The 27745-nt window shown below is 40.0% G+C and overlaps 1 protein-coding gene across 3 annotated transcripts in view; it reads right to left on the reverse strand.

The window, feature by feature from the left end:
* The window catches only part of SCN5A (sodium voltage-gated channel alpha subunit 5), a 173677-nt gene extending 161730 nt beyond the window's left edge, over nucleotides 1-11947 (reverse strand). For all 3 annotated transcript variants that reach the window (XM_068404979.1, XM_068404978.1, XM_068404980.1), the window contains exons 1-4: nucleotides 11681-11947; nucleotides 9874-9992; nucleotides 4106-4195; nucleotides 546-674 (exon numbers count right to left, since the gene is read on the reverse strand). In XM_068404979.1, coding sequence (XP_068261080.1) covers nucleotides 546-674; nucleotides 4106-4195; nucleotides 9874-9992; nucleotides 11681-11947 — 605 coding nt within the window. The remainder of the gene's footprint in view (nucleotides 1-545; nucleotides 675-4105; nucleotides 4196-9873; nucleotides 9993-11680) is intronic.
* Nucleotides 11948-27745: the final 15798 nt, after the last annotated feature.

Genomic DNA, 27745 nt, shown 5'->3' on the forward strand with positions numbered 1-27745 from the left:
GAGTGAACTCTAATAATCTAGGTTGTAGGGTCAAATTTCTATTCCCAAGATACATAACAAGTTTCAGAGGCCTTTAAATTAATTCTTTATTGTAGTAAAACAGTAATTACTTTCAGGGTGAAAAGTGTTTGTGAAGTGAAGAATGTGGAAACAGCTTTGGATAGATAGAGTATAAATAGGGATTTAAATACATGGGTACTCAGTCACACTTATAACATTTTCTATTCAGGGGTCTGAAGCTTCCCAAAACTACATTAGATAGGCAAATATTATTATGGATATTTTACAAACAGCTCTCTCTGTGGAGCACAGAGAGAGTAATAATTTCTCCCAAATAGTCTAGTGAATTGAGAGAACAGAATCGAGAATTCCTCTGACTTCTTCCTCTGAAACCACTCAGGAAAAAAAACCTCCATCCTAATACACTTCAGCATTTTCTCATTTTCAGTACAATTTGAGTGAAAAAAAAGAGAATAGCCACACAATTTTTTAAAAAGTTCTGCTGCATATTGCTGTCTTGAAAAATATAAAGGAGTGCTACTTACGCCATAACAATAACACTGAAATCCAGCCAGTTCCATGGATCTCGAAGGAAGGTGAATTCTGTCATGCAAAATCCTCTCGCCAATATTTTTATCAATGACTCAAAAGTGTAAATGCCAGTGAAAGTGTACCTGGGAAATAAAGTGGCCAAGACAAGCAAGAGCATTAGCAAGCAGTAGACGGCAGGAAAGGCACAGGCACACTCAACCCAGTCCTGTCTATGTGAGACACTCCTGATCATCTCGTTGAGGCTGCTCATCTGAGTCACAGCTGCAGCACTGGGTTGTGTATGAGCAGCTTCATGTGTGGACCAAGGAACGTGTAAGAAATGGGAAACCGCTCATGATAGCTGCAGGATGAAGATAATTTTCACTGCAGAGTGTACCTTGATGAATCCTCACTCATTAAGTGAAGCATGAATACTACGCTGCTAAACTGTGCTATGGGACTTTCGAAGTTCTGCCTGCAATCGCCAGTGAAAGAGGAATGGATTGTGCCACGTTCCTTGCTGTTGCTCTGATTTGAAGGAGGGTGGTTGTTCCATTCATACCTCTCATCTCTTCCTATCCAGGCCATTTTGGAGGATGGCAGGTTAAAAAATGTCACCACTAGGTTTTATTAGCTAAAAAGGGTATTCCTCTTGCAACGTCCCTTGTGTTTCACTATCCATGGTAAATCACACCAGCTCTCCAAATTAAACAACAGAAGGCCCTCACTGAAAAAGAGGAAAACTCCCACTCAAATACTATATGTAGTAATTTTGACCTACTTGGCAGTAAAAGAGACACGAGGGTGGTATTTTCCTTGGTAAGATGTTTATTACCAACAGCCTCTTGACTGTGATGATCTTGGACAGAACATACATCTTACCTTTTGTAATAAAGATGACACTTGTAATAAAATTTAGCAAATTCTCTGTGGAGGACAGTAATGTATCTGACTTATAACATTCAGATCTGTATTCACCCAGGGCTCTACCTACCATCAGAGACATACTTCAGGGCATACCACATCTCTTTTTTAATGTTTCTACCTGAGACATCTGGCCCAATGGGACTAACACATTCTAGGCTGTATCTTAATAAAAATAATAGATGTTTAGTATCCACCACTGGCACTCCCTACCCCTTTTCTCCAAATGAGGATGCAGATGATACCAAAGCCTATTAAAAAAACAAACAAACACCTAAAATCTCATAAAACACAAATCTCATAAGTCATGATGTTAGGGTTTTCACTGGAAACACTAGCTTGAGTTTTCTGTACAGTCCCTAAACATCAGTAGCTATAATGGTGCGATCACACACAAAAAAGTATAACAGTTGGGATTCCTGTTTGGTAAAAAAAAGGTGCAAGCAATTAAAGGTGGTAATATATGGAAGAACTTCATTATGCATAAAAAGGAAATGTTTTCTCTTAGCTGTATTCCTGTATCTGCAACTGGGCACACACAGAGGTAATAGCAAATCTGATGCCCTCCTGCCATCATGTCACACTGTAGAGCTAGTTACACATGTTATAAAACCTCAGTATGCTTCATCTTCAAAGGGAGATGAGCAGGACTGGTTTTGTGCAACAGTAGGTGTTAAATGTTTCGCACATCTCTTTGACCATACACCTAAGCATTATCTTGTATCCGACTTTTCAAGGCTCCTACTTAGTTTCACTCTGATATTTCAAATATAGGTCACCCACATGACAATCTCTTTAAGCATGTGTATTCAGTAATATATGCAGAAAACACATGCAAAGAACTAAAAAAAAATACTTAACGGTACATAAGCTCATTAAAATGATAAAGCACTTGTATTTATTCAGCATGTCAGATGGTTTAATTGATTGTATAATCATCATCTAATTCTAAATGGATCGGGCAAAGTCCTCCAGCAACTGAACAGCTTCTTTAACAACAGAAGTCAGGATTTAAAAAAAAAAAATAGTGGAGGTAAGTTGAATTGATTTCTTCTTTTAAAATGATAAGGAAAATATTTTAAAGGAAGATCTAGGACAGATACTTGCACAGGGTTACTCTTGTATCCCCTGTGAGTCTCTGGAACAACAGAACAAAATGGATTAAATGTATCTTTTACAAATCCAATATTAATCAATTTGAATTAAAGTTCATCAGGTTATTCTGCTCCTTAAAGTACTTGCCTTTCATTTCATTCTATGCATTTGAGGAGGAAAAGCTGAGAGGTACGAAGGGACGCAGGAAACGATGAAATACAGAAGGGAAAGGATTTACTCCATGCTGCATGTGTCCATTTGCATTTCTGCTCTACGTTTCTTGCATGCCCTCCTTGATGCACTGGCAACATCATCAACATTTTCCTGCCTACAGAAGACGCGACAAGCACTGCGATATTTTCCTCCAGAATGTTCAAATTCCCAGCTGTAGACCCACTGACCAAATTTTGACTCACATGGATGAGATGTCCATGTTTCAACTGAATACATCATGGCTCTGGTACTGTGTGACAGTTTTCAATAAGAAAAGGACAACGACAGGGGAAAAGAAAAGTCACAGACATACTTGAGGGTAGTACACTATATAGAAACACATGAAACATCCTGGGATTAGGATGTTATTGTGATCGGATGAAATATTTGGTTCAGTGCTATCTATAATTAGTAATTTATGGCCTAGAACATGTGCCCTGCATGATTTTATGAAACCTAAAATAAGGGCATTTTACTGTCTTTCCTTACAGCCCTGAGTAGACCAACCACCAGGCTACGGAGCAGCAGATGGCCGTGTTTATCATATGTCAGTCAAAAACAAAAAGTGTGTTCTGATTGGTTCAATGAGCCAAAATAATTGTTTAATGCACTGTAGGTTGATTAGCTTGTGCATCTGGTATCTGTTTCTAATACGAATATTTTAAAGCAACTTAAAGAAATGAAATGAGCTTTCTGAAGCCCATTAGTGTCTTTTAAAAATAACTTTAAAAAAAAGACAAAAAAACCTTCAAGTGATATCTTTGCTATTTTTTCTGAAGGTTTGACAAGCTAAAAAGACAGGAATCCTCATAAAAGTGTTCTCAGACAATTTTATGCTTGCTGATAAAGTGTGCCTACCAACAATTACAGGGGAACACTTCTCTTGATGTGCTCAGTCCAAAGGAAACTTTTGCTTCCAGTAAGTTTCAGTTTAAGGACAGAACTAAGTATGCCAGGAAGTATTTTCTGAAATAATTAAACTTAAACTCCATCAGACTATTCTAATGTGTCCAACTATCTAATCTTTTTCATGGGAACTGTGGAAGGCTGGCCGGTTTCAAATAGAGTTCTTCTCATATGTGATTTCATTCAGAGGTAGCATAGCGGGTGCATTTAGCAATAGGTATGAGCTTGATAGACTAAAAACTGTTAGTTGATTTACTAAGGGAGTTTTCACAGGCAACAAGCACCCGGAAAAATAATTTGTCAGGACAGATACTATGGTCAGTATTACTGGAAAGAAATTAGACTACAGCAAACAAGATGAAAAGAAGAACATAACAAATGGAAGAGGAAGGATGAGATAAGGACAGGGCAGCTGTAAAATAGCAAGAATACTTACTCAACATATTTGTTCCATGGCGGAGTCTCTGATTGTGCCATGAACACACAATTAGTTAAAATAGTGCACATAATAAACATACTGAACAATGTAAATATGCAAATTAAGGAAAACAACACATATGTTATAAGACTTCATAATTTTTTGTGATTTCACACAAGATGCGACAGATCACTCATAATAAGCAAGATGCTTAAAAAGCACTGTAGACATTTGTTTGCAAGTGCATAAGGAAACCAATAATTTATAGAATCATAGAATTACAGAATGGTTTGGGTTGGAAGGGACCTTAAAGATCATCTAGTTCCAACCCCCCTGCCACAGGCAGGGACACCTTCCACTAGACCAGGTTGCTCAAAGCCCCATCCAGCCTGGCCTTAAACACTGCCAGGGAGGGCGCAGCCACAGCTTCTCCTGGGCAAGCTGGGCCAGTGTCTCACCACCCTCACAGCAAAGAATTTCTTCCTAATATCTAATCTAAATCTCCCCTCTTTCAGTTTGAAACCATTACCCCACTTCCTATCACTACATACATGCCCTTATAAAAAGTCCCTCTCCAGCTTTCTTGTAGGCCCCCTTCCTTAATTATACAAACATAGAAAAAATGAAGCAATCTTCCGTGCTTTTTTTTTCTTTGCCTACGTCTTTTACACATTATACAGCAAACAAACATACTGACTCTGCAGTCTTCTGAAAATACAACACCCCAAATTTACAGCTGTGTTGGTCAGATGACAATGTGCATAGGTGCACAACTTTCTATGAAAAGAGGGATTAGTCTCATTTAAGTATCTACAGAAAAAAACATGTCTGCAAATTCCCATTTTATTTCGCACCCTGAAACATTTCTCAGGCAGTAAAGCAAGTTATAAATTTGGTCTTTCTAATCTTTCTAACGGGCTTGAGGTCTGGCTTTCAGTATGAAGTTTCACCAAAAGCTAATATGGGTTTCAGAGCACTAATTTTAAGGCTTAGTCTGCAAACGTGATTGGCAAATACACAGTCTTGGTCTGCAAAGCTGACTGACTCAGCTGAGGCACCAGATTCCCTAATAGAAGGCTAAAATGAACCTCCCAAGTGTATAGTCCATGCACTTAGCTGCTAAGCTGAGGCCATAAATACAAAAAGGAGCACCCTAAATCGAATTCCTGAAATTGAAAACATAGTTCACTGAACTGCTCTCCTAAAAGCACATGCCACTTTCTGTAAAAAAAATTACAAAACACGATAGGATTCTCCTGCATAAACAATAGGTCCGATGCTACTGGAGAAAGCTTAACTAACGAGTTTAAGTGGAGAGAAGATAAGGCAAAGGAAAACAACCTACAACTCAGACAATAGGTTGGGACCTTACTCAAGGAGGAACAGTAAATTTCTTTTGCCTTCTTTAGCAAAAAAAAAGGGTTTTTTTTGTTTCACCCCTGTACTGATCCTGTTGGTGGTATTTTTTTTTACGAATAGCTATCAAAGAATATTTCAGAGGTATGTCCTGAAATGTTTGCATGAAAGTACTCCTTTCACAGAGCCAAAAACACTGCTGAATACACAGTAGAATGTTTTCTGATGGGTCACATAAGCAACTAGGAGCTTAAATTGGTTGTAAGCAACCTGCGTATTCCCCAGCGCCATCGCAGAAAGCAGTAATTGAACTCAAAGGGACTGCACATCTCACAACATTTTCCACTTCTGGGGCCAACACCACCTGCTGAAGGACTGGGAGGGATATCTGACATCCAGTCGCATTTTCTCAAGTTAGCCTGAGATATGGTTCTAAAAGTTGTGTCCATCTGGTTAACACAATTAGGTTGTAAACTGCAGCTGGCCTAGAAAACACTGGATTAATTTTTCAAACACAATGAAATGTTGTGAAATGCTATGGAAACAACAGTTGTAAAACAAAGTGGTGTCTTCAGGCCAGGCCAAACAAACACTATCCTCCAACTGAATTCCAAGCAAGGAAATTCCTTATAACCACCCATTTTAGGATCACTGGTCTGATTTATACATCCCTCTTTCCTTGTGGTGTAAGCTGAAACTAACAGCTTTCCCAGATGCTCACTTATAGGTAAGTGTCCTCACCTTCTTATTGAAACACCAAAGAGAATATATGGGAGAATACAGGTTGAAAATGTAAGGGGTCAGCTTTGGGACAACAAATGCATTATGAATTCAAACTGAGTTTCATAACCAGGCTGAACACTATGAAGAATTTAAAAGAAAGGAACATTTCAGCTGGTTATGCACCAAAGTCAGAGATCTGTGTTAAAAGAAAGAGAAAACAGAAATTCCTACAAAATGAAAATTATCATTCCTACCTGAAATCTAATGCAATTGTTTGCATTAGAAAAAGTCAGTAATGATGATCTACTCAGAAAGAATAAAATAAAGGAGATGAAATTGAGATAATCTTATAAGCACTGTTGTCTGTTACCTATCTTAGAACTGCTATTAATTCCAATTTTTGAAAGCTTACTGATCTATGAGTTGACATGGCTAATGCATCCAGAAGTATGGGTTGGACTCTGTTATGGACCACAAACCAAATATACTAAGCTACTCACCAGGATCCTTTCTGCAATAAATTAAGCCTATTATTTCCAGTTTGAAGTTATAGAATAGGCTTTGAGCAAAGCAGTTCTAAAAGTTATAAATTTTACCTTCTAGCACAAAGATATTGAATCAAACACGGCATACTTCTATTCTAGACTTCATTATGATGGATAATTGTTAATTAGCAGACTGAACACTAAAGGTTCTTTAAGTGATCATTGCCAAATTACATATAATATGTGCAAGCAAAGGTTAGTCCCAATCAATAGTACACATAATTGGTGCTTCACAAGGTCTCATTTTCCCTCACGGAGGAAAGCGTGTAAAATCAGATGGGAGAAAAGTTGCAAGCAGAAAATATGAACAAAGATTGGAAATTCTTTAAGAAGATTTTCTTTTAAACAGGCCAGAATCCATAATTCTACCATCAAGGAAAGCAATTTTGGCCAAAACCTTGTGCTGGATCTGTAGCAAATTGAGAGCAATGGTCTATAATACCTAGAAAACCTAGGAACTAGCAATTGCTGTGGATTTTATACAGGACAGCAAACTGCTTGGAGAAACCAGAGATACCACAGAATGGTCCTTGGCTTGCAGGCAAGAAGAACTAAGAGGAGTTTTTCAAGCATAAGGCAGCAATGAAACGCTAGCAGTGGTTTAATCTTATTAATAAGTGAAGAGAGTAAATAAAGATGTTAATAATAGCTAATAATGATGCAGAAGGCAAAAGGGTTCATCCAATACTTCTGTTTTGCATTTGAAATAGATGGGATGCAGACCTGCACTCCCCGTGTCCTCTGTGACAGAAATGGACCAGGGTGTTGTTTTGGCAGCCATCTGAAGGCCTCCTAGACTCTGAAGAAGAGGAGAGATACCTCAAAGAGATTTAGGGGTATGTTCTTAATTGAAGTAATTCACATTACTAGTAGGCTGGGGATGTTTTTTCCCTTGGAAGGATGTATTTTTGAATGAGTAGACTAATCAGGCTTGGCTGGATGAGCAGTGAACGTACAGGATCTATCCTCCTTGAAGTCTCAGAGGAAGAACTCTGTATACAGCTACATAACCAAGAAATGTGACACCCACAGCTTCTATATAGGATGATTTTACTCTGTCCTCTCTATTCGCTTCTACTGTTGGCCTTCAAGGCACAGTCAATGACTGGAAATGGAAATATGGCATCTACTAAAGAAGTTGCTTCAGATACTTACGTGACAGGGCACCATTTGTTAATGCTCTTTTTTTGGCTTTTGCCCTGGGGAAAATAAAGATTGCTGGATTACACTCGCACAAGACAATAAATCTGGTTCCCAGATTCATGTCTGTGATATTATCTGCTTGAGTACATGCCGATTCAGGCTCCTTTTTGCCTGAGATACTGACTGCCCGCTCAGCCAATTGGCCTTTGTGTTTCAGGTTGATGTGAAAGGTCTTTATAGACAGAAAACAAATCAGTGCCTGATGCAGGAACTTCACTGCTGTTTCACTGGGGCTGGAGCTGCTGCCTCCTGCCTGTGCTTACCAAAGATTGAGCTGTTGGATTTCCTGATATTAACAACACGAGGTGATAACTTGGGTCTTTCTGGAACTAAAATTTTGTTTGCACTGCGAGCTTCCACTCCCGAAATTTTATGCGGCTTATCTGACTACATTTCTGTTCCTGACATACCTTTCAAATTCACTCCTGTCTTTACCCTTGGAAGTAATGTGATAAGGATTTCTTGCATGCTTATCTTTTGGCTGACTGCTATCAAGGGCATGTAGTTCCTGTGAACTCTTAGCTTCACCGGTCGGTGTACAAGAAAGTGAGCAGAAGACAGACAGGCCTAAAAAGCTGGAGCCAATATTCACACATACATGCTTTTTTTCTAAGAAGCTCAATTTTCAAATTCTTCTTTTAGCCATAGGCGTGCAAATTTATTGACCTCAATTAACTTCAGCAAGGCTGTGCTGATGTAACTGTACCTAATAAACACTGTTGGGCTCTGGGTATGCAGCAGCATGTGCTGTACTGCTTGCACGTATAACCTGATCCATAAGCAAATCTCTCTGCAAAATTCTATGGTGTATTCTTAGTAACCATACTAACATCTTGGCTGATATCACATATTCATTTTTGCATGGAATTATTGTTACTAGAAGCTCCACCTATTTTTCCTCCTGTTAGAATATCAATATCCTCACTTCTTTTTTCCCCACTGCATGGAAAATCACTGGGAATCTCATTTCTTTCCCTATTTTTTTTTCCAGAAGTTTGATAATAAACCAATGAATCTAAGGTGTTACCTCCTTAGTGTTTATTAGTTCTCTGTGGTGAACATGAGCATTGCCGATAAGGGATTTCCATTACTAAAACATCACACGATCATCACAGCATGTGGAGTCTTTGAATTATCGCTGCCAGGTCTCCCACGCGCATTGTAGAGAATGAAGGCAACTCACGGAAAAGGGTGTGTTTTTAGTAGTGTTCACACAAAACTGAACGTTTGGGTCAGTTTGGTCTTCCAAAGAGATGTGGCTATGTCAAAATACAGTGTTTCTTTGGCCGTGTTAAAAAAACAAACCGCTGCAGTATATCTTGCATGACTTCAGAACTAGAGCTAGGGGAAGCCAGGTATTGCCCTTCCATCAAAAGGTCCGGCAGGCCAGCCTGTGCTTTCTTTCCCAGCTGGATAACACATTGCAATAAACAAACTAAAAAAACAACAAAACAATTCTTTAAATGCTCTGTTTCAGGAGAGAAAAAAAAAATGCTGTTCTGAGGCAGTTTAAAATTAACTGCATACGTTGTCACAGTCTCATGGGAGAGGCTGCTTAAGCGCTCAGTATCGAAGTTCTCCATCAGTGTAGATTTCCCCAGGTGTGCTCCAGCCTCCTGGTTCCCTTCCTTTCTAAGGTACTACACCCAGTTTCTTCCACTGACTCTTTACTAACCATGATCAGACCCTTCACACCTTTTAATCCTGAGTAAACTCACTAGACTCTCCAGTGCAGTTCACATTATCTGATGCCAGCAGCATAATATAGTCATTTTCATAGCTCACATAACAATATAAAATGAAACAAACCAAAAACCCAAGTGCATTTCTGCTTGTGCTAGCGAATTCAGCCAAAAGATTTAAAACAGCTTAATGAAATAAAATGGTTTCTGACTTCCATCCATCTGTGTTTAAAAACCATATAAAATACAAGAGGAGGGAAATCAACAGAAAGGATATGAATGTACCAAAATTTTAATTGCTGCTCTTCTGATTGGATGGAAAGGACTAAGTATATACAAGGCAGGAGTGGCACTAAATCGAAAGATTGTCTTCCCTTTGTTCAGTACTATAAATGTCTGGAAAACAAAATAGAAAATGAGAACATTCAGTATTTGCATTTATGCTCAGCTTTTCCCAGCCCACATCCCATTGGGAAATTCCTGCCAGTATCCCATACTTCTTCCCCACTCTGTCCCGAGACCCCCAAAATCCTTTTTACTCGGCGAAGGGTTTGGTCCAAGACCCTCCCAGCAGAGCTGTTGCTTGTCCTATTGCAATATCCCAGCAATTTTTTCTTCCTTCACTCCTTAGAGGGTCCTGTGCCATCACCTCCATCACAGAGCTAGGAAGAGAGTGGAATCACCTTTAAAAATAAAAAACGACCTGGAGACTAAAATGTGGTGGAGGGACTTCTTCCCAGGTGCTGGGAACCTTACTGTGTTGTTACCCCTTCTTCCCTACCTTGAGCACTTTGTTTCTCCCAGTTGATGTTTTTTGTCTCACCAAGTAAGAAGCTGCATGAGGCACAGCTCCACAGCAGGATCCTACCCTGGCACTGTCATTGTACTCAGGTTAATATGGGTGGAGGAAACCGATACTATGAGTTATCTTAAATCTGAAGCAAAGGTGAATTGGATGCTGGCCCAATTTACAGAGCTCTGAAGATGCCCCACCATGCACCGAGGAACTAATATTCACTCAGACACAGGCTCAGGACACTCAATAGATAGACTATAAGCAACTCACTCACCTTGAGTCTGAGACTTCCATGACACTGAAATTGCAAATCTATATCCTGCTGCTTGTGCTTCGGGGTAGCAGGGAAATTTAAAGGTAAATGAATTCTGGCCCTTCCAGGTAAGTAATCTATTTGTCTTTATTCATTTAACTTTTATTCTGTAGCTGTTGCACCTGTTTCTACACTGTTCTAATAGAAGTAGTACTGTGGTCATATTAGTTCATTGTTTCCAGGAAATAGCATAGCCCAAAATCAGGAACATCAGTACCTGAAAGAACTGGAAGCTGCCTAAAAATATACTGTGCTTCCAAGCCTTATTTTGTCCCTTGTGTTGCGAAACGTTTGGAAAGGGGAATGAACTGTAGTAAGCAACCAGTCCAGCTCTGCTGTCAACAGCCTTTTGACAGAAGCTGTTTGCGCTCTTGTGGCTTTGGTCCAGCCTACACGTGATTCCTCATCAGGTGATGCTCACTTTGGGATGAAGCTTACCCTTGTGCAAAGTGCCAGCATTGCACAAGCTACTCACCTCCCTTCAGCTCTATTATGGTCATCTTAAATGGAGTTGAACTACTCCTCAGAAGGCAAAGAACCTGGTTGTGGAAGTGCCTCCTGCTCTCGTGCAGAGTGCTAGCACAAGACTCAAGTCACCCAGAAGCCCTTAACATCAAGGGGCTTAAGCGATAAACAGACCAGTGAAGAGTCAAGGCTCATGCAGAAGGCAAGATAGGGTAGATAAAAACCTCTGGCTTCATTCAACTCAGCTACTGCTCTGCTCTTTTCAGACACTGCATATTCATACTCAAAGTTATCTGAAAACACCCAAGTTTTTATTATGCTTTTTATCCCTCTTTGCACTCCTGCTTAGATGTTTTCTAGGAGCCCTATTCATGCCAAAACTCTGATCCTTAATCCAGAAAAAAAATACTTTTACTGGCTGTAGAAAGATAAAAAACAGAGCCCTCAACACAGAGAAAGTTTTTATGCTTTAGCAAAAGCAAAGAAGCAGGATGGATGGATGGTGCTCACCTTACGATCATTGTAGAAAGGGTCAAGGTCCTCCAACGGCTCTCCAATGAGCTCTGGAGGAATAGTTCCATAGATATCAGGCAGCTTCTTGCAAGCTTGCAAATCAAACTGAGGCTGAGGTTTTTCTTCTTCGCCCAGCTGCTCTCTGTATTCCTGCTTTGCATTCCTTGCAAGCTTCTCTGCAATTCGTTTCTCAATAGCAGCCAAGGATTCAGGCGTGAACCGGTGGAAGCTGTTAGTACCCGGTGGTAACAAGAAGTCAGCCATCTTTTCATCCTGCTTTGTCTATACTGGTCTTTACTCCTAGTAGTGGAAACAGCTGAAATAAAAAGTACCAAAGGTTAGTGACAGGAGCAAAGCAAGAAGAACAAAGCCATCAGAATGAAAAAAATAACCCAAACAACTTACAGGCTATCTATTATGAGGAAACTCTTCATCTATTTTTATGTAGTTAGTAGAACATCAAGGAAAATACAAATGACTGAAACTGTAATTTCAATTAAGAATCACTTGTGATCGGAGCTAAAAAGACTTTCTTGATAGACTGTGGAGTATTTTTAAGTTTTTTAGTCACTTGGGATCCTAAAACCAAACTAAGGAGTAACTTAGATTCATACAAGCTTAAGTTTCATTGAAAGTCACATGGATTTGGATTCCTAACTCATTTTTGAAAATGCAGCTCTGGGAGTGGATGAACAATGTGCCTAAGATGACTGCAGGGCAGATTTAAATCAGCCCATCTCCAGCAACATGATGCAAACTCTAAAAATGCCCCAGCTGTTGTATTCCAAATTTAAAGAGTGAAGGGTCAAGTTCAGATTCTTAAATCGCATAGAAATTCTTCAAAATCTCTGCCTTAGGCTTCTGCAACATAATTTTTATTTTCTTTTGGGTAGGAAATACCTTCTTCCAGATATCTGTCAAGACTTTTGAGCATTTACTTGTCCTCCGCACCCTACAATCCGAAGGATGTTGGAAGCCCAAATGTGACTGGCAAAGCCCTGGGACCTTCATGAGAGCACTCCAAGCTTCTGAGATGCTGAATAACCACTGCTACCAGTTCATCACATCTGAAAACCAGGCTCCTTACATCCAATACCAGTTTGAACATCTAACCCAAACCTGTGAGATTTGATCATCTTGGGTTGATGGTGTTTCACTAACACTTCCAATCCCTGCTTGAATGAAAACGAGTGAGAATTGCCACATTGCTTCAGCTTACATGAATAAAGCCAAGCGTGAAAAACACAGCAGAACAAAAAGCCTTCTCGTATCTGCACTAAACAACATGGATAGCTGTGAAAATTAATGTAAAACTACTGTTTGAAAAAGGATGAAGCTTATCCGTGTTCTAGTAGCCTGCACAAATCCATCCAAGTTCACTGAAGCTGTATTTTGCAATTTAATAGTGACTTTAGTGGTATGTTTTTCCAGCAAGAGAAACACTCACTATGCAACAATTAAAACTCATTTCACAGAAGAAACACAGCCCTTGTTTTTTTACCACCACCAGACCATTCATACTAAATCAGAATATAAGCTGGTGACAAAAAAAATAGTAGATTTTGAGGTGGGCTACCCCATTGCATTCATTCGTGTGTGCAGGATACAATTCTTTGTTCAGCTGCAATTGTTGTTTTCTGCTTTCAGATGGTATTTGTCTATTTACAGTGGATAGTTCCAGATAGTTTGCTTCTATTAGGCTCTGTGATGACAGCAGTTTTGTTAGCAAACAAGACTTTAACTGGACTCCACATGACAAATAGCATATTTATTGACTCAATTTATTTGAGTAAAGTACTGTTTCAAATAACTACTGTTTTTCCTATTCTGACTTCGTTTTAAAATGAATTCATTAAATTGTCATTGATCACAGCCTATCACACAGGAGTGATTTACTGGAGCTTGTACATTATACTCCACATTACTGCTTGTTTGAACAAGCAGAACTAAAATGAATTAGCTTTCCTGAAGTTTGGGTATTCTGACATCCTTCTTTATTTAGATTTATTCTCTTTATTCCTTTCTCCTCTTCCCCCACATTTGTTTCATCCCCTTCTTCCTAAAAAACAGGCAATTAGAAGCTTTCCCATAAATTGAGTTTTCTTATGCTCAACACTTTGTGACTCAGCACCAGTGCAAGCAAATAGAATTTCACTTTCTATAAATGACATCAGTTCAGGTGGCCAGAGAATTCTCAGAGTTTTTTTGTCATTTTGATTTTTTGTTTCTTCACAGTGAAACCCATCTCAGTGCTGAAGGGGACAACAAAAATCAGTGGCTGATCACTACTTCTGGAAGGGGACAGACTAGGTCTCTGAAATGGAGAGGAGATTATTGCAGGCTGTTAGTTGAGGTCTAGATAATCATGAGCACTGTGAAGATGGTGAATGAGGAATGATTGTCACGCTTTCTTGTAATACAAGAATGGAGAAATTTCAAATGAAAACACAGAGCAGCAGGTTTGAAACAACCACTGGATCCCCTTTCCACATGGCGCAGAGTTATCCTGTGAAAATTGTTGGCTGCAAATGTCAAGGATTCACAAAACCACAAGACAAATCCAAGGGCAAAAGATCCATTAATGGTTTTAAACACAAAGATGCTGTCTCTCACTGAGAAAATCTCTTAGCTGCAGAACCTGGGTGCATGCAAGAAAGACTACTTATGTTTGCCCTATTTTTATGTTCTTCCTAGGCTACCAGTCTGGAGAAACCCATCATCTGATCTTACGTGCTTTTGTCCTTACATAGCACTAATGCCAACACAAGACAGCCTACACTGCCTTGGGCAAGGGCTCAGTCTGCCCACCGACTCTGTGTCTGGCCTGAGCTTGTGCAGACATGGAAGCACACGGAGAACCAAAGTTAATACCCCTGTACATCTGCAGGTGCTCAGGACCTCCATTGCACCAACTACCTGCTTCCAGTGCTTCAAAACACAGCCTGGGTGACTTCCTCCAACCTACAGAGACACACCTTTTGCTGGAAAACTGGTGTTAGCCACCTCTGCGCCACCTTCTCCAGATAGCCTAACTAGAGTCATGGCCATATAGCATGAGGGACACCGAGTACTTTACTGAGATGATAAGACAATGTGTGGAATGTCTCTACTAAGTGCCAAAGTTTTCATGGTGTTGCTTGATCACTAAACCAGAATCTTCACTAGAATATTCAGCATCTTTCTCAGACTTCCTTAAAGACTTCAAAAGAAGCCATTCTGGCAACAGAACTGGTCAAAATTTAAAAAAAAAAGACAGAAAAAAGGATAGAGATGGTGAGGGAGATAAAATAGCAAGAAATTTAATTATTTTTTTTAAAAAGGGAATTATTTTTTCTTAAAGCTCTCTCTCATTAGAAAATGGAATCAACTTCAAAATGGTCAAAACCAGACCTTTTCAATTTTATCTGCAAATTCCAGAAAGATAGCTGCCTAGGAACAACTGGAAAATCCTACACAAACTTCACTGGAGCTTTTGCTACTCTTCTATTTACTTTACCTTAAAAAGTTACATTTTCCAGCATCCTTACAATTGAAAAATCTTGAGATGTTTTCTTTTCATATTGTATATAAGTTAAAGTTCCAGATTTTAATATATATATATATATATATATATTTAGCCTAATTCTTTTTCAATTTCATATGCTTTCAGGAAATGGACATGATAATTTCACAGGTCCTTTCTATGTCTAATTCCTTTTCATCTATGAATTGCAAACATTTCTACAAATAGCAAGGGTTAGCCCAGATGTTTCTTAAAAGGGTAAGAAAACACCACAGCTTAAAAAGGGAAATCATCAATGACAGAATCAAAGAGCTGGAACACCATTTCTTAAGAGATAATAGCTGTTGTGACTCACATTTTTAGAATATAAGCCTGGATTTTTCCATTCCTCTCAGGCATATTTTTGAAGTACAAGGCTTCAAACAAATTGTTTCTGTGATATCACCATGCACAGAACGAACATTTCCCTTTTGCTTTGTCTTTGTTAAATTCAGTTAACATCGGTTCTTGCTGATAAAAATGTACTGGTTATGTAAACAAAATGTGGATATGAAAATAAAGCCCCAAGATGCATATTTTCTACGGCATTGCAAGAAGTGAGAACAGTACAAACAAATAAGATTTTGCTAGCACCTGTATTTATTCAGAAAGATAGATGCTGTTTTCCATTACAGCTTTAGCCATACTCTCATAGGCTTCAGCCACCCCAGCTCAGAAGACCTTTCAGGTTCTCAGAACATGACCTGCATGCCTTACAGGCCCTTCCTTGACTCCCCATGGATGGTTGACCATCACCCAAAAGGCCACTTTGGGCAATGGATTACCTGCAGGGGTATAAATTCAAGGAAAATGGGTCCTGCTCACCTCCAGCTGGTTGCCCTCCTGCTCTTGCATGGGCTTTATGGACTCAGATCACCTCTCTAATGCCTGCCAACCCCTTATCGTCACCCAAGATGCTGACAGGAGTCAGCAGGCAGGTCCCATCCCCCAGAAGCAACAAGGGAAGCAGAGGCTGAGGTCCTTGCTGTGCACTACACCTGGTTAGACACTGACTTCAGAGAAGCCATGGCTTCTTGCACCTCCATCTCCTGTTTGCACAATGGCATAGGATTGCTTACTTGGTGTGGTATCACGGACATGCATGCATATATTTCAGACACTTGGCAATGATAATAAAGGACCCAGACTTGAAGATCAACAATGTGAAAGTGGTGCTCACAGGCTAAAGGTTAGATACCATCAGACATGCTCATCTCAAGTAGGATTGTATTCATTTAACCCTACTGATGTCCGTGATGCCAATCAAGAAGCTACTATTGACCACGGGCTGGGGGATGATAGCCCATGGCAGCAGGTGTTTCCACTGCAATTCTGCTAGACCTAAATCTTACAAAATAACAATCAGGAGTCCTAAATTCTCTTTTTGTTCACAAAATGTTTGTGACTAAATACAGACTTTGCATTCCTAACTGCTGTGGTAACAAAAACAGTTACTGAGGATAAGTTTCTTTTCAATGTTTGAGACTTCATGGAGTACTGTCGTCTTTCTTCCCCGCTCTTTTCCGTATAATCTCTTTGGAATTTTCCTTTGACCTGCAGAGAGCACTGCAAAACATGAGCATAATTGGCTAGGGAAATAAAGAACAATACAATGATACATCTAATTTAATGTCACTGGCCTAGATTCACAAATCCTTATGCATAAATTTACACTTACACACAAACATTTATCGTATTTAAAGAGACTACAAGGTGATATGGGACCACATGGAAGTTTTATTCCAACCATGAAGTAATGACTTCATGGAGAACTCCTGGTTTTAATTAAGATCAAATAAAGACCTTCTACATAAAGATACGTAAAGATCAAGAGGCTAAAGGAGTCTAGGTGACTTAGACGCTCTTCATAATTTTACTGACAACCAACAGGCAACCTTTTGAGACTTAATTCGTTTATATTTATACCGCACTTCACATTCCATAGCTAGGAGGTGTCATGGGAAATCCTCTTTTAACTGAAAAATTTCAGTTGCTGTTAATACACATTCTGAGGGTCTGTGTGCTCACATCAAAACAAGAGGGAACTGAATAATACTGACCTTGAAATTTTACACAGCACACTCATTAATTCTGCTTAAATTGATATCTGCTTTGTTTCTTTTTTCCAACAGGCAAAATTTGTCAAGACCATAAACAATGATTTTTTTGTGGTACGTGTTCGTAACACATATAATCAGCTACATCTCCAGCTGGCGTAAATCAGCACAGCTTTACCCATCCCAGCGAAGTCAAAGCAGCTGGGGAAGTGATCTATTAGGACCAGGAATATTCGGATAGAAATGCTTTCTTTAAAGAGAGTACCTTCACATCAGAGCGTGAACATCAGAAAGTGTGTAATTGAGGTTTTAAAGTAATAGCCTAGAGGGTAACCAAGCTTGCAGGGAGCTGGAAAACCCTGGATTTTTTTCAACGTGTGAAAGCAATCTGCAAACACTTCTTCATCCAGAGATATCTTGTTGGGTGAGCTCAGAGTTGAAGGTGCAAAAAGAGGTGCTGGAGACACCAATGCCTGCTGGGGACCAGGCAGGCTCCTGTGTCTGGCCTGCAGGGGAAAGATTTTGTGTTCCACAAAAATCTGATGGCAATGGCTGCAATGTTTAGCTCTCAAAGGAGACCTCTTAGGCAAAGCACAGCATTGAAACCAGCCCCAGACTGACGCAGGAGGAGCTGTGAGACAGAGCTCCTCTTGCTGCCTGTGTCGCAAGGCAACCTGCAGGTTGATATGACATCACATAACATAGATTTCCAAAAAATGAGCCCTGTTTGTTCACCATGCATGCCAACCAGGGCAGAAATAAATAAGAGAACTCATTGTATTCACATCTTTGGGAAAAAAAAAACCAACACAACATGTCCAAACCGAAATCTTGGAGTCACTGACCTACGAGCCTTCCATCACAACCAGCTCTGCCTACACTGTATCTTCTTTTAAATCCAGTTTAATGAGTTTTGCTGGCATCTCGTTCATCAGAATCACAGCATTCTGACATTACCAACTACTTATTGATAAGATAAAGTCTTCAGAAAGCTAACGTGCTAAAAGGAAATGAATTCAGAAGATTTCATCCCAATATTGAAACAGTATTTGGGAATGACAAATTCTATGCCAAGAATTAAATGCTGGCACTAAGTCATCTCATGATAAAATATATATTTTTAGTGAGCTAATAATATTCTGCTCTCTTTGCAGGTGTTTTTTTTCCAAATTATACTGCAACCAAATGACATAAATAAGCAAGAGGGAAGCAGCACATTATAGTTACCAGTGTGCATCTCTATATTTTGCTGAAAATTATAATTCTCCACACTCAACAGGTTTTCATGTCTATTTTAATTAACTAGAGATTGGACTCAGAGTTATTTTACTATAAACTACTCAGCGTTCAGATGCAGGGAAAGATTTCTCCTTTGCTACTCTAAGCCAACAGAGCTTGCAAAGAGCTACCAAGAAAGAGGAATGTTTTCAGCTCAGGATGCAGTCATGAGCTTTTGAACAAGAAATAAGAAATCTCCAGGAGAACACCGTGTTGTGCCAAATATAAGATACACCACTCACACCATTAGGTGCATTGAATGCTCACATGAATAAAATATATCAAATCTGGTCCATTTTATTCACAGAGTGTTTTGTAAAGGCATTTTAAAGGATATAGGAAGTTGTAAAACGGCTATTAAAATATATTCTGAAGCCATTATGGGATAGTTATGCTGCTGAAAGAAGGCAGGTTTTATGCTGGCCACCAAAAGCTTGGCTGCATGCTTCTAGGGGAGAGGGAGCCACGGCTGGAAAGCTGTCTGATGTATTACCAGAAAGTTATAGGTAAGGCATCACTGATCCCCCCCCATCTAAGTTACGGAGACACATTTCATCAGCAGGGAAAACCAACAGACGTATAAAAGTCACCACCAGAACTAGCAAGTTTACATTAAAAAAGATGGATTAAACTCTGTAAGCAAAGCCAGGGCCTCTTTCACAATTTCAGCACTGAAATTGTGAAATTGAAACATAACAACTGAAACTCTATTTCTAATAGTAAATGGAGCAATATAGGTGACAGAAACAAGAAGAGGCTGAGATGAAGGGTCAGGAAAATACTAGATATGAAAGGCTGGGAAAGACAGACCCAGATCATACAAAGTTAAGCTGTGGAACGTGACAGGTCCCCTTCCAGCGTCCTGCAGATATGAGGTGAGACAACAGGTCCTGCAAAGCACTCCTCTATCTGCAATATCAGGAGCACTTTGCTTCATGACCACCATCCTTCACTGAACTCCACCTCATCCACACACCTACAGTAAGCCCAGCTTCCCATCCTTCTCCACCTCTATCCGTTTCCTACTTATCATTCAAGAAAATGATCTCACTCTCCCACCAACTTTATTCCAAGTCAACAAAACCTTTCCACAAACCTCTCCATGTCCACAGCAACAACCCTCAAGTGACATTCACACCAATCCTATGTGATTTTGGCACAGCTGCTTTATTCCCCTGCTTGTCCCATGCAATGCATCTCTGTCTGTCATGCTAGGTTCCCCTGGACAAGGATGCAGGGTCCCCATTTGTCTATGGGTTTGGATGGTGTTCGGTGCTAATGGAGCCCCAGCTACCAGCAGGCCTTTTCAGTGCTTTTGCAATAAAATATACAGGAGAAAAATCAAAAAGCACAGATTTAGAAGTGCACTGGCAAAATTATCTTCCCTGGTAATGGAAATAGAGACTCACAAAATACAAATTGAACAGGAACCCTGCAGGGAGTAGCTGGTTGCTGCTTGCTGGGGCATATTGAAGATTTGATTCATTATTTAGTGCACTGTAAATTTCACAATACTTATTTGGATAAAGCTAGTGGATCTTCCACTCTGATGGAAGAGATTTCCCCCCTGCCCCCCCCGAAAGAGAGAGGGAGATTATTGCTGTCCAAAGAGAAGCGATATTCTGCCCGTTTGCAATTGAAAACTGACTGGGTTTGGTTGCCAAGTTTAGGAATCAGAGTTAAGAGCTTACATGGGCTCTGGGGGTGCAATCCTCAGCTCACGTCAGTCAAGGGGAATATTTCATGTGACTGCAATAGGCGGTGGGTCAGACCCCTGGCGTCGGAAAGACAGGATTATTTCATTTCTGTCATTCTTTTCAAATACATTTACTTCAGCAACTCGGTGTATCTTCATGGAAAAGATGCAAAGGACACTGGTGCCGACTGACAGAGATTTGATTTGAATTACATAATGCTCTAAACCATTATGTAAATGAGGCGGAGGGAAGCACAGAGGCAGAGAAGCCAGGGATTTTTCATTGTTTTTTTTTTAATACCTAGTAGCCTTTAACACTAGCACCAAGATTGCTGCCTTCTAGCTACTATGTTTTGCTGGTAGGTTAGCTGAATTAAACTTGATTTCTCCTGACATTAACTAAAACTTAAAGTGCATCTGAGCAAATGATGAGGAGCATCTAAAGGGTGGTGAACGTAGATGAGTTTAGAGGTATATGAGTGAGTCACATTACCAGAAGTGGTTTTGGCTATGTCCCACTGATGTCCATGAGACTCCTGCTTCTGAGAACCCTGTGGCTCTCCTGAACATTCCTCACCTTCTCTGCTGTATAATTTCCCCATTTTTTTTAACATGAAATAACTTTTCAGAGTAAATAACACATTGCACAAACAATTATTTTCTAAAAGTCATGACATTTTCTGTTAATTAGCAATAATATAGTCATCCAAATAAAATTGCTGGAGACATTGCATTTACTAACAAGCTACGTCCAAATATGCATTTATGTGTCAACGGTGCATGCTTGAGTGCTTGGTAATACTCAATTGGGCCTGAGGCACAATGCACTGGAAGCATACAACAGTGGCCTAGCATTGCAAACCCTGTTGTGGTTTCTTGCTTAATTTAGCTTATGGGACCAAACAGTCAATGAGTAAACCAGAAAATAATACATCAAGTGGTCTGTGAAAGAGAAACATCTGCTGATGGTATCCATGCAGGACATTTTCTAAATGGAAAATGCACTAGCTCCATAATTTGGGAACTTGTTTGCACTTCCTGAAAGAGAAAAAACTATTCCCAAAAATAACTTTATTATTACTAATAGCAGTGTTAAGCAGGAATTGCACCAAGAGATCATCCAATATCTTGACCTTAATCCCCTCCCATAGCCAGGGTTCTTTCTATGCTAGAGACCCATAATAATATATGAATATTGCGGGCAAGGTAAGAGCCCCCAAGGGACATTGTATCTATGAGGTATAATAGCACCTACCCTGACAGGGTCCTAAAATGATACAGAAGTGACTGTACTGTTTGAACATTCAGATTTTTTTTTTTCCTTTCTCAAGACAATTTCAACTAAAAATAAAAATTTGACAAGAAATTTAAGATTTTGGTCAGATCTCTTAATTTTTAATCTGCCATGTAAGGGGCTAATAATTCATGTACTGCCTGCTCCTCTGTACATTCACCTGTGCCTTTATCCATCCTGCAGTATAGTTCCTCAGCTTAGACAGGACAAACAATGTATTCCAGAAGTTTTTAGCTAAAAATATATGTATTTGATATGTAACTCTTGCGAAATAGCCTCATACAGAGGATAGAATGAATCAGCTAAGATCTAGCTTCTCTGATGCATTTGAACAGATTAGCCAAACTAAAGAAATGAAGAATGCTGAACATTCGGGAAGAAGTAGACGCTGTTAGGACATGAGTCATCTCTCCTGTTTTACATGTCTACTTCTGTGAGATGAACTATGCTTTAGACCCTAGTGAATGTCCTGATGACTCAGTTTGTTTATTAGGACACCTAAATTTAGGTGTTGATATGTACCTGTAGGTACCTGTGAACTGAGTGTCTACGCTTGCATGTCCGCTTTTCTCTGACAGAGCAGGGGCATCTGGACTGAAATCTGTCCCCACAAAATTCAGAGCATTATGGAATATGATGCAAGGCATGTGATGTGTGTTAGCTTTTCTTCTGCTTGACTCGTCTCAGAAAAAAAGGGACCAGCTACCTCTAAATGCATGGTGGTAAAGCAGTGGAGCATGGGGCTGTTCCACTCCAGCGTGTGGCAAACTCTAACACTTCTACAACAGCTTTCCAGTGCCCACAATTACTTTGCAACATAAAGTATAGATCATCAGCTTCAACAAACTGCATGCATTTAATTAGTCAAGACAACCACATTGTTCCCAGAAACATGATCACCCTGTTTATCCTGATACTCTCACACTCACCATGGACTCACAAATCCAAAAAATATTTTCTTATGTTTTCTTTCTACAGATTAAAGGGATGTTTGGGATCTGGATTGTGCCATTACATGGGCAAAAGTTGTTTTGAGCTAATATTTTTAAAAGTGGAGTGAAACACCGTGACTCCTAGGGGACCACAACGAAACAACCCCAAAAAGAGCTGAAAATGCACATCCGTCCTAGTTCACAGCCAATTTCCTGCTCTAGTCTTGGGCTTGTCTTGCAGATTATGTCAAAGCTTATAGTGATTTTAAAAGCAGAACGAGTGGGATGGCACAGTTCCTCTCTTCCCACACAAGTGTTTAGCCTGGCTCTAAAATATGCTTCCCCAACTCTACTTCCCTTCCAAAAATATTCCCAAAACTTGTAGTACTAAATCCAGAAGAGCTGTCTGGGCTCCAAGCTCTCTCCTGCCCATCTCTACTACCAGACAGAGAGAAATGTAAGTGGGGGAGAGAAAAGAGGCAAATTTGGACGGCGTTTCACAGATTCCCCATGTCCATGTCTCCAGGATACATTTCACACTCTCTAAGGGCCTAATAACCATCTTTATATAGAATGGGTGTATATTAGGTCCTCTTTACCTAATAACCATCTGTGGTGGGTTAACCCAATATGACACAGGGTAGGGAAAGAGCAGCTTGGTAGGTACCTGGCAGTCAGACAAGGTTAACGCACCACACCATCCTTTGTGGAAACTTCTCACTTGATCTCCAAGTCAGTGAGCTGCAGAGAAGTTAAAGGTGATGCCCTGGAAGAAACGGTCACTGCAGACCAGATTGCAGCTTTGTACTGCAGCCTTCAGCTACACTATGTCTTCTACCTCCCCTTTCCATCCGCCCAAAGGGATGGAGCTGGAGAAGAGAGCCATGCAAAATGCTGTCACAAAACACAAAAGAGAGCCTGTAAGCTAGCCCTTAGGTCCAAGCAAGAAAAACACCTAGCTTGAAAGATCAGACCATTAAAAGCATTACTGATCCTCTCAATTCTTAGAATTTATAATATTCCCAGGTGAATCGAAATTAAATTGAAGATTCACATTAAGAATGTAACTGGAAATCCCACTTCACATCCTTAACATTTACTCTCACAGCGGCTAACAAGAACAAGATAGTCCAGGACAGAGTTCTACTGATTTATCTTAACTTCCTTCTTACACACATGAAGCAGAAACACATCTCAATGCCTGGTCTACTTGTAACTATTATTCAGGCATGGCCTGATAGCAGTTCCTGATACTGCCTCCATTTTATCCAATTCACACTGTAATGATCCCAAGGACTGATGGTTTAAGTGTGCTTTGCTTAATGCTGGCTGGTACAGACAGGCAGCAGAGATACAGGTCCTGGTCTTCAAGTCCTTCTGATGTGGCTAGTGATGCCATCAGCTCTGTCCATCTCATATCTCACTCACTGCCTCCTTCTCCCTGCCCTGACAAACACAGTCTGGGTTCATCTTCTTTCCAAAACTTCCTCCAACCCAGGGCCAGGACTGTTCACCACACTGACCCTGCTGTTCCTGCTCGTTCTCACATCTCTGTCTTCATCTGGAGGCTCTGACTTAAACTAAGATTACTACAAACCTAACAGAAATGTTTTACTGCGCATGTCTAAAAATAGAATTGCAATCATCTATGCTTCCGTTACTTTGAAACTAAATTTATCAAGAGATTATTTTTCCATGAGGTTTAGCAAATGAGAAGTCTTACGTTTTAAAGTTCAACCATTTCACAGTTATTTATGAGCAGAAAAATCTTATGAAAATTAATTTTATAAAGAAGCACAATCAGCTTGGGAATCAGATCTTTTGGTGTAAATGGTCAGAATAAGCCTTCAGCCCATCAAGACAGTTTTTGGCTCTTTTTTTGTATTGTTTGCTATGTTCACAGATAACGTGTAGCTGAGCATCAATAATATATAAGGGTTACAATTCTGTTTCAGAAAAAATCTTCCAAGTGACAGCTAAGGCTCCTATGACTGAATAAGGAGAGATAAAAAAACATATATTTCTCTGGGGTTTTTTATTAGTTTAGTTTCTACATTACACAGTTCTTTGAGTGCAATTGATTTTGTAGTTTCCTCTGTAGTTTCCAATTAATCATCCTCCCTCTCTGTGAGGATGTTTTACACAAAAACAGGAGACAGGAAAACATTTTAAAATAGGAAAATGTGCTTATAAGACCACAACAGTGGCATGGATATGCAGAAGTGCAGGTTCTGTACGAAACCACTCTTTCGAGAGGAAGGGGGAGCAGCGTTGCCTGCTGTATGTAACAGCTGACTGCAAATTTCCCATTGAAACTCTATTTCTATAGAAAAATACTTTTCCAGTAACAGAAGCATTCTAGGAAAGAGCATCTACTCTGAGACACAAATTTCTTTGTACAACAAAGAAGCCTCCAAACTGAAAAGGGAACAGATTTCTCAGAGAAAATCACAATTTTTCATGGGGGGAAAAAAAAAAAACAACTTTGTCTCCAAGAATGATAGGAAACAGGCCAGAAATCACCCTAATCACATCCCTTTGCTGGTTCTCCCACTGGGTTGACATCCTTGTGTTTTTGTTTTTAAAGTATATGAAAAAAATGGGAATGTTCCATAGTCATTTTGGTCCCAATATAAAAACATATTTTAAAACTACTTTGTTTTGACCAGACAGATGACATCTTTTTAAATCATAAAGCAATAAATGCCACAATACCTATTCAAAACCAGGAAAACACACTTTTTTTCTAAAAGTCACCATTAGAATCTCATGCAAGCATAAAACTTTTGACTGAGGACAAAGATCTTTTGGAGCTTTGAATGACTAACAACAGGATTATTACAAAAGTAAATAAAAGATGAGCAAGCTGCCACTTAAGCTATGGATTTCCCACTGCAGCAGCTTCAAAACTTTCTTGAAACACAACAAACTAAAAAAAAAAGGTAGGCAGACGATAAGGCTCTATCTAACTGATAGCATGAAAACATCAAGCACTTTGATTAAGATTAATAAATAATGATGGCATGTTATCCAGGAAACAGTGCAATGCCAAGTCTGTTTGATCTCAGACCAACTGTTGGGTAAAAGTATTTTGAAACGCTCTCTTGGGCAAACAGGCCAGTTGTATCGCATCTCTGGGACTTTGATTATTTAAATGGGGCTTTTATTAAAATAAGGAATTTCCTCCTAGAAGAAATTTTGTACCATATTCCCTTCCTAAGGGCAAACTCCAGCTTTACCTGGCTTGTTCAGGAGTCTGGGGTCATCAGAATGGGGGAGCTTGGAGCATCCTCTGGTTTTGCCTCCCACCTCCCACATCGAGATGGAAGCAATGGGAAAGGAAGAAAAGAGGAAGACTTGCGAGCCCTGTCCCTTGCACTTCCGGACTGTCACAGAAAAGCCAGGAAAACACACTCCCTGCAGCTCCCACAGCCCACACCAAGAGCCGCGAACCCCCAGGAGCATCTCTTCCCCCTCAGCCCTGCACAGCAAGGAGCATTACCCTCGTTTTATGACTGGGAGCACATGTCAGCCTGGCTTCGGTGCGCAGGGATGTTGAACACTCAGTGTCACGGTGCCATGGCACAGGGAGTGGACAACAAGACTGGGGCTGGACATATGCCCTCAGCTCTCCTGAAGCCTTCTCCTAAGGTGGCCATGTGACTGAGAGGGCATGTAGTATGAGGAGGCTTTCTGGAGGAACCAGCTAGCAACTTTCCCTTGGCTCCAGCTGCCATATAACCCCCTCCATTGCAAGCCATGGCTCCCAGCCTGAGTCCAACCCTTAAATTGCAGTCCACTTTCAGACAGCAGAAAATGCTGCTTTTCCCCAGGACAGTCTGTCACAACCCGCCTTCTCTTCAAGGGAGAGTCCTTCATCTCTCAGGCTAGCATTTCCATTTCACACCCAACTCTTTTACAGGAAAGTATCTCTCTGCCCTTCTCACAATATCTAAAAACCCTCTAAGTTTACAAACATGCATTGTCCAGGCAGGTGTTTCTGGACTTGTTCACTTTTTTCCAGCACAGTCATTCCCTCCATGAAACACTCCACTGGACACATGGCTCTTTCCCTACCAAACAGGGCTTCAGCAGCCTGAGAGCTCATCTGAAAAAAACCCCAAGCACTAATGCAGGAAGCGTAAAGAGATCTAATAAATGCTCCAAAGCTTCAGCTTCCAATAAACATATGAACTATAGCAACTGCCAAGAATTATGACTGCATGACATTACATCCAGCTCCTTCCTCTTATTAACAAGTAAGCACGGGTATCCAATGTGCAGATGGGCAGTACCACACCATTTGCTCTGCTCCACAATCTGTGTTTTAATGGATGCTCATAGGTTGTCACAAAGCAAAAGTTTTCATCTTAAGGAAACATGTGAACTCTGCAAACAGCTGCTTTTAGGGTTCACTGTAGAAAATGGACTTAAGTGAATGATTCTGGACTTTCAGTCAGTTTTGGTATGCTCTAAAATGAGATGTCTTCCAGTCTTCTACTACAGAAAAAATAATGGACTCTGATCACTAGTTTTAAATAGAGGAAGGTGATTTGCACATTTTTCGTAAGTGCAAGTTTATATATTTGGAAAATGCTAAACTGATGACGTTCCTTTCACTTGAAGAGCATGAGAAGTGACAAGGTAAGATCCTTGGAAGAGTGGCAAGATCGCTGAGATACTCCACACTAATCTGGAGAGATCAGCTCAAGCAAGATGAGGATTGTTTTACATTCATAGTTTCTGATTTTACAAAGTGTCAGTTTACTCGTTGGTATTGGGTGTAGGGTTATTGAGATCTTTGCATGATCACACCAGTAGCACTTGGCCTCAATACTGATAGCTAATAACAGAGGGGTGATGTTTTGGAGACTGTGAACATTAAACTGATTTTAGTCTATCAAAAACTTTTGACAATATTAGCTGCAATGCTGAGCTGTAAGAAAAATATTCTGTGCTGTTTTAATAATAGTCCTGATCCATCTATCCTCAAATTTCCAAAACCACACTTGATCCAAGGTGGGATAGATGGGCAAAGAGGGATACAGAAAGAGTTGTAGGCAGGAAAAAAAACTACACCAGCCTTACTGTGCTGCGGGGTCCACAATAAAGATGCACTGACAGTGTCAAATCTGCATTCCCCAGATTTCACTTCTGGAAATGTACTTCAATAACATTCGCTCTTACTTTGAGTAGTAGCGCTATGAGTCGTTGCTGAGGCTGCTCTGATTTTGCCCTTGTTTTTATAGATGTTGTTCCTTGGT

Source organism: Nyctibius grandis, chromosome 7, assembly GCF_013368605.1.
Source record: "Nyctibius grandis isolate bNycGra1 chromosome 7, bNycGra1.pri, whole genome shotgun sequence".
Taxonomy (NCBI): Eukaryota; Metazoa; Chordata; class Aves; order Nyctibiiformes; family Nyctibiidae; genus Nyctibius; species Nyctibius grandis.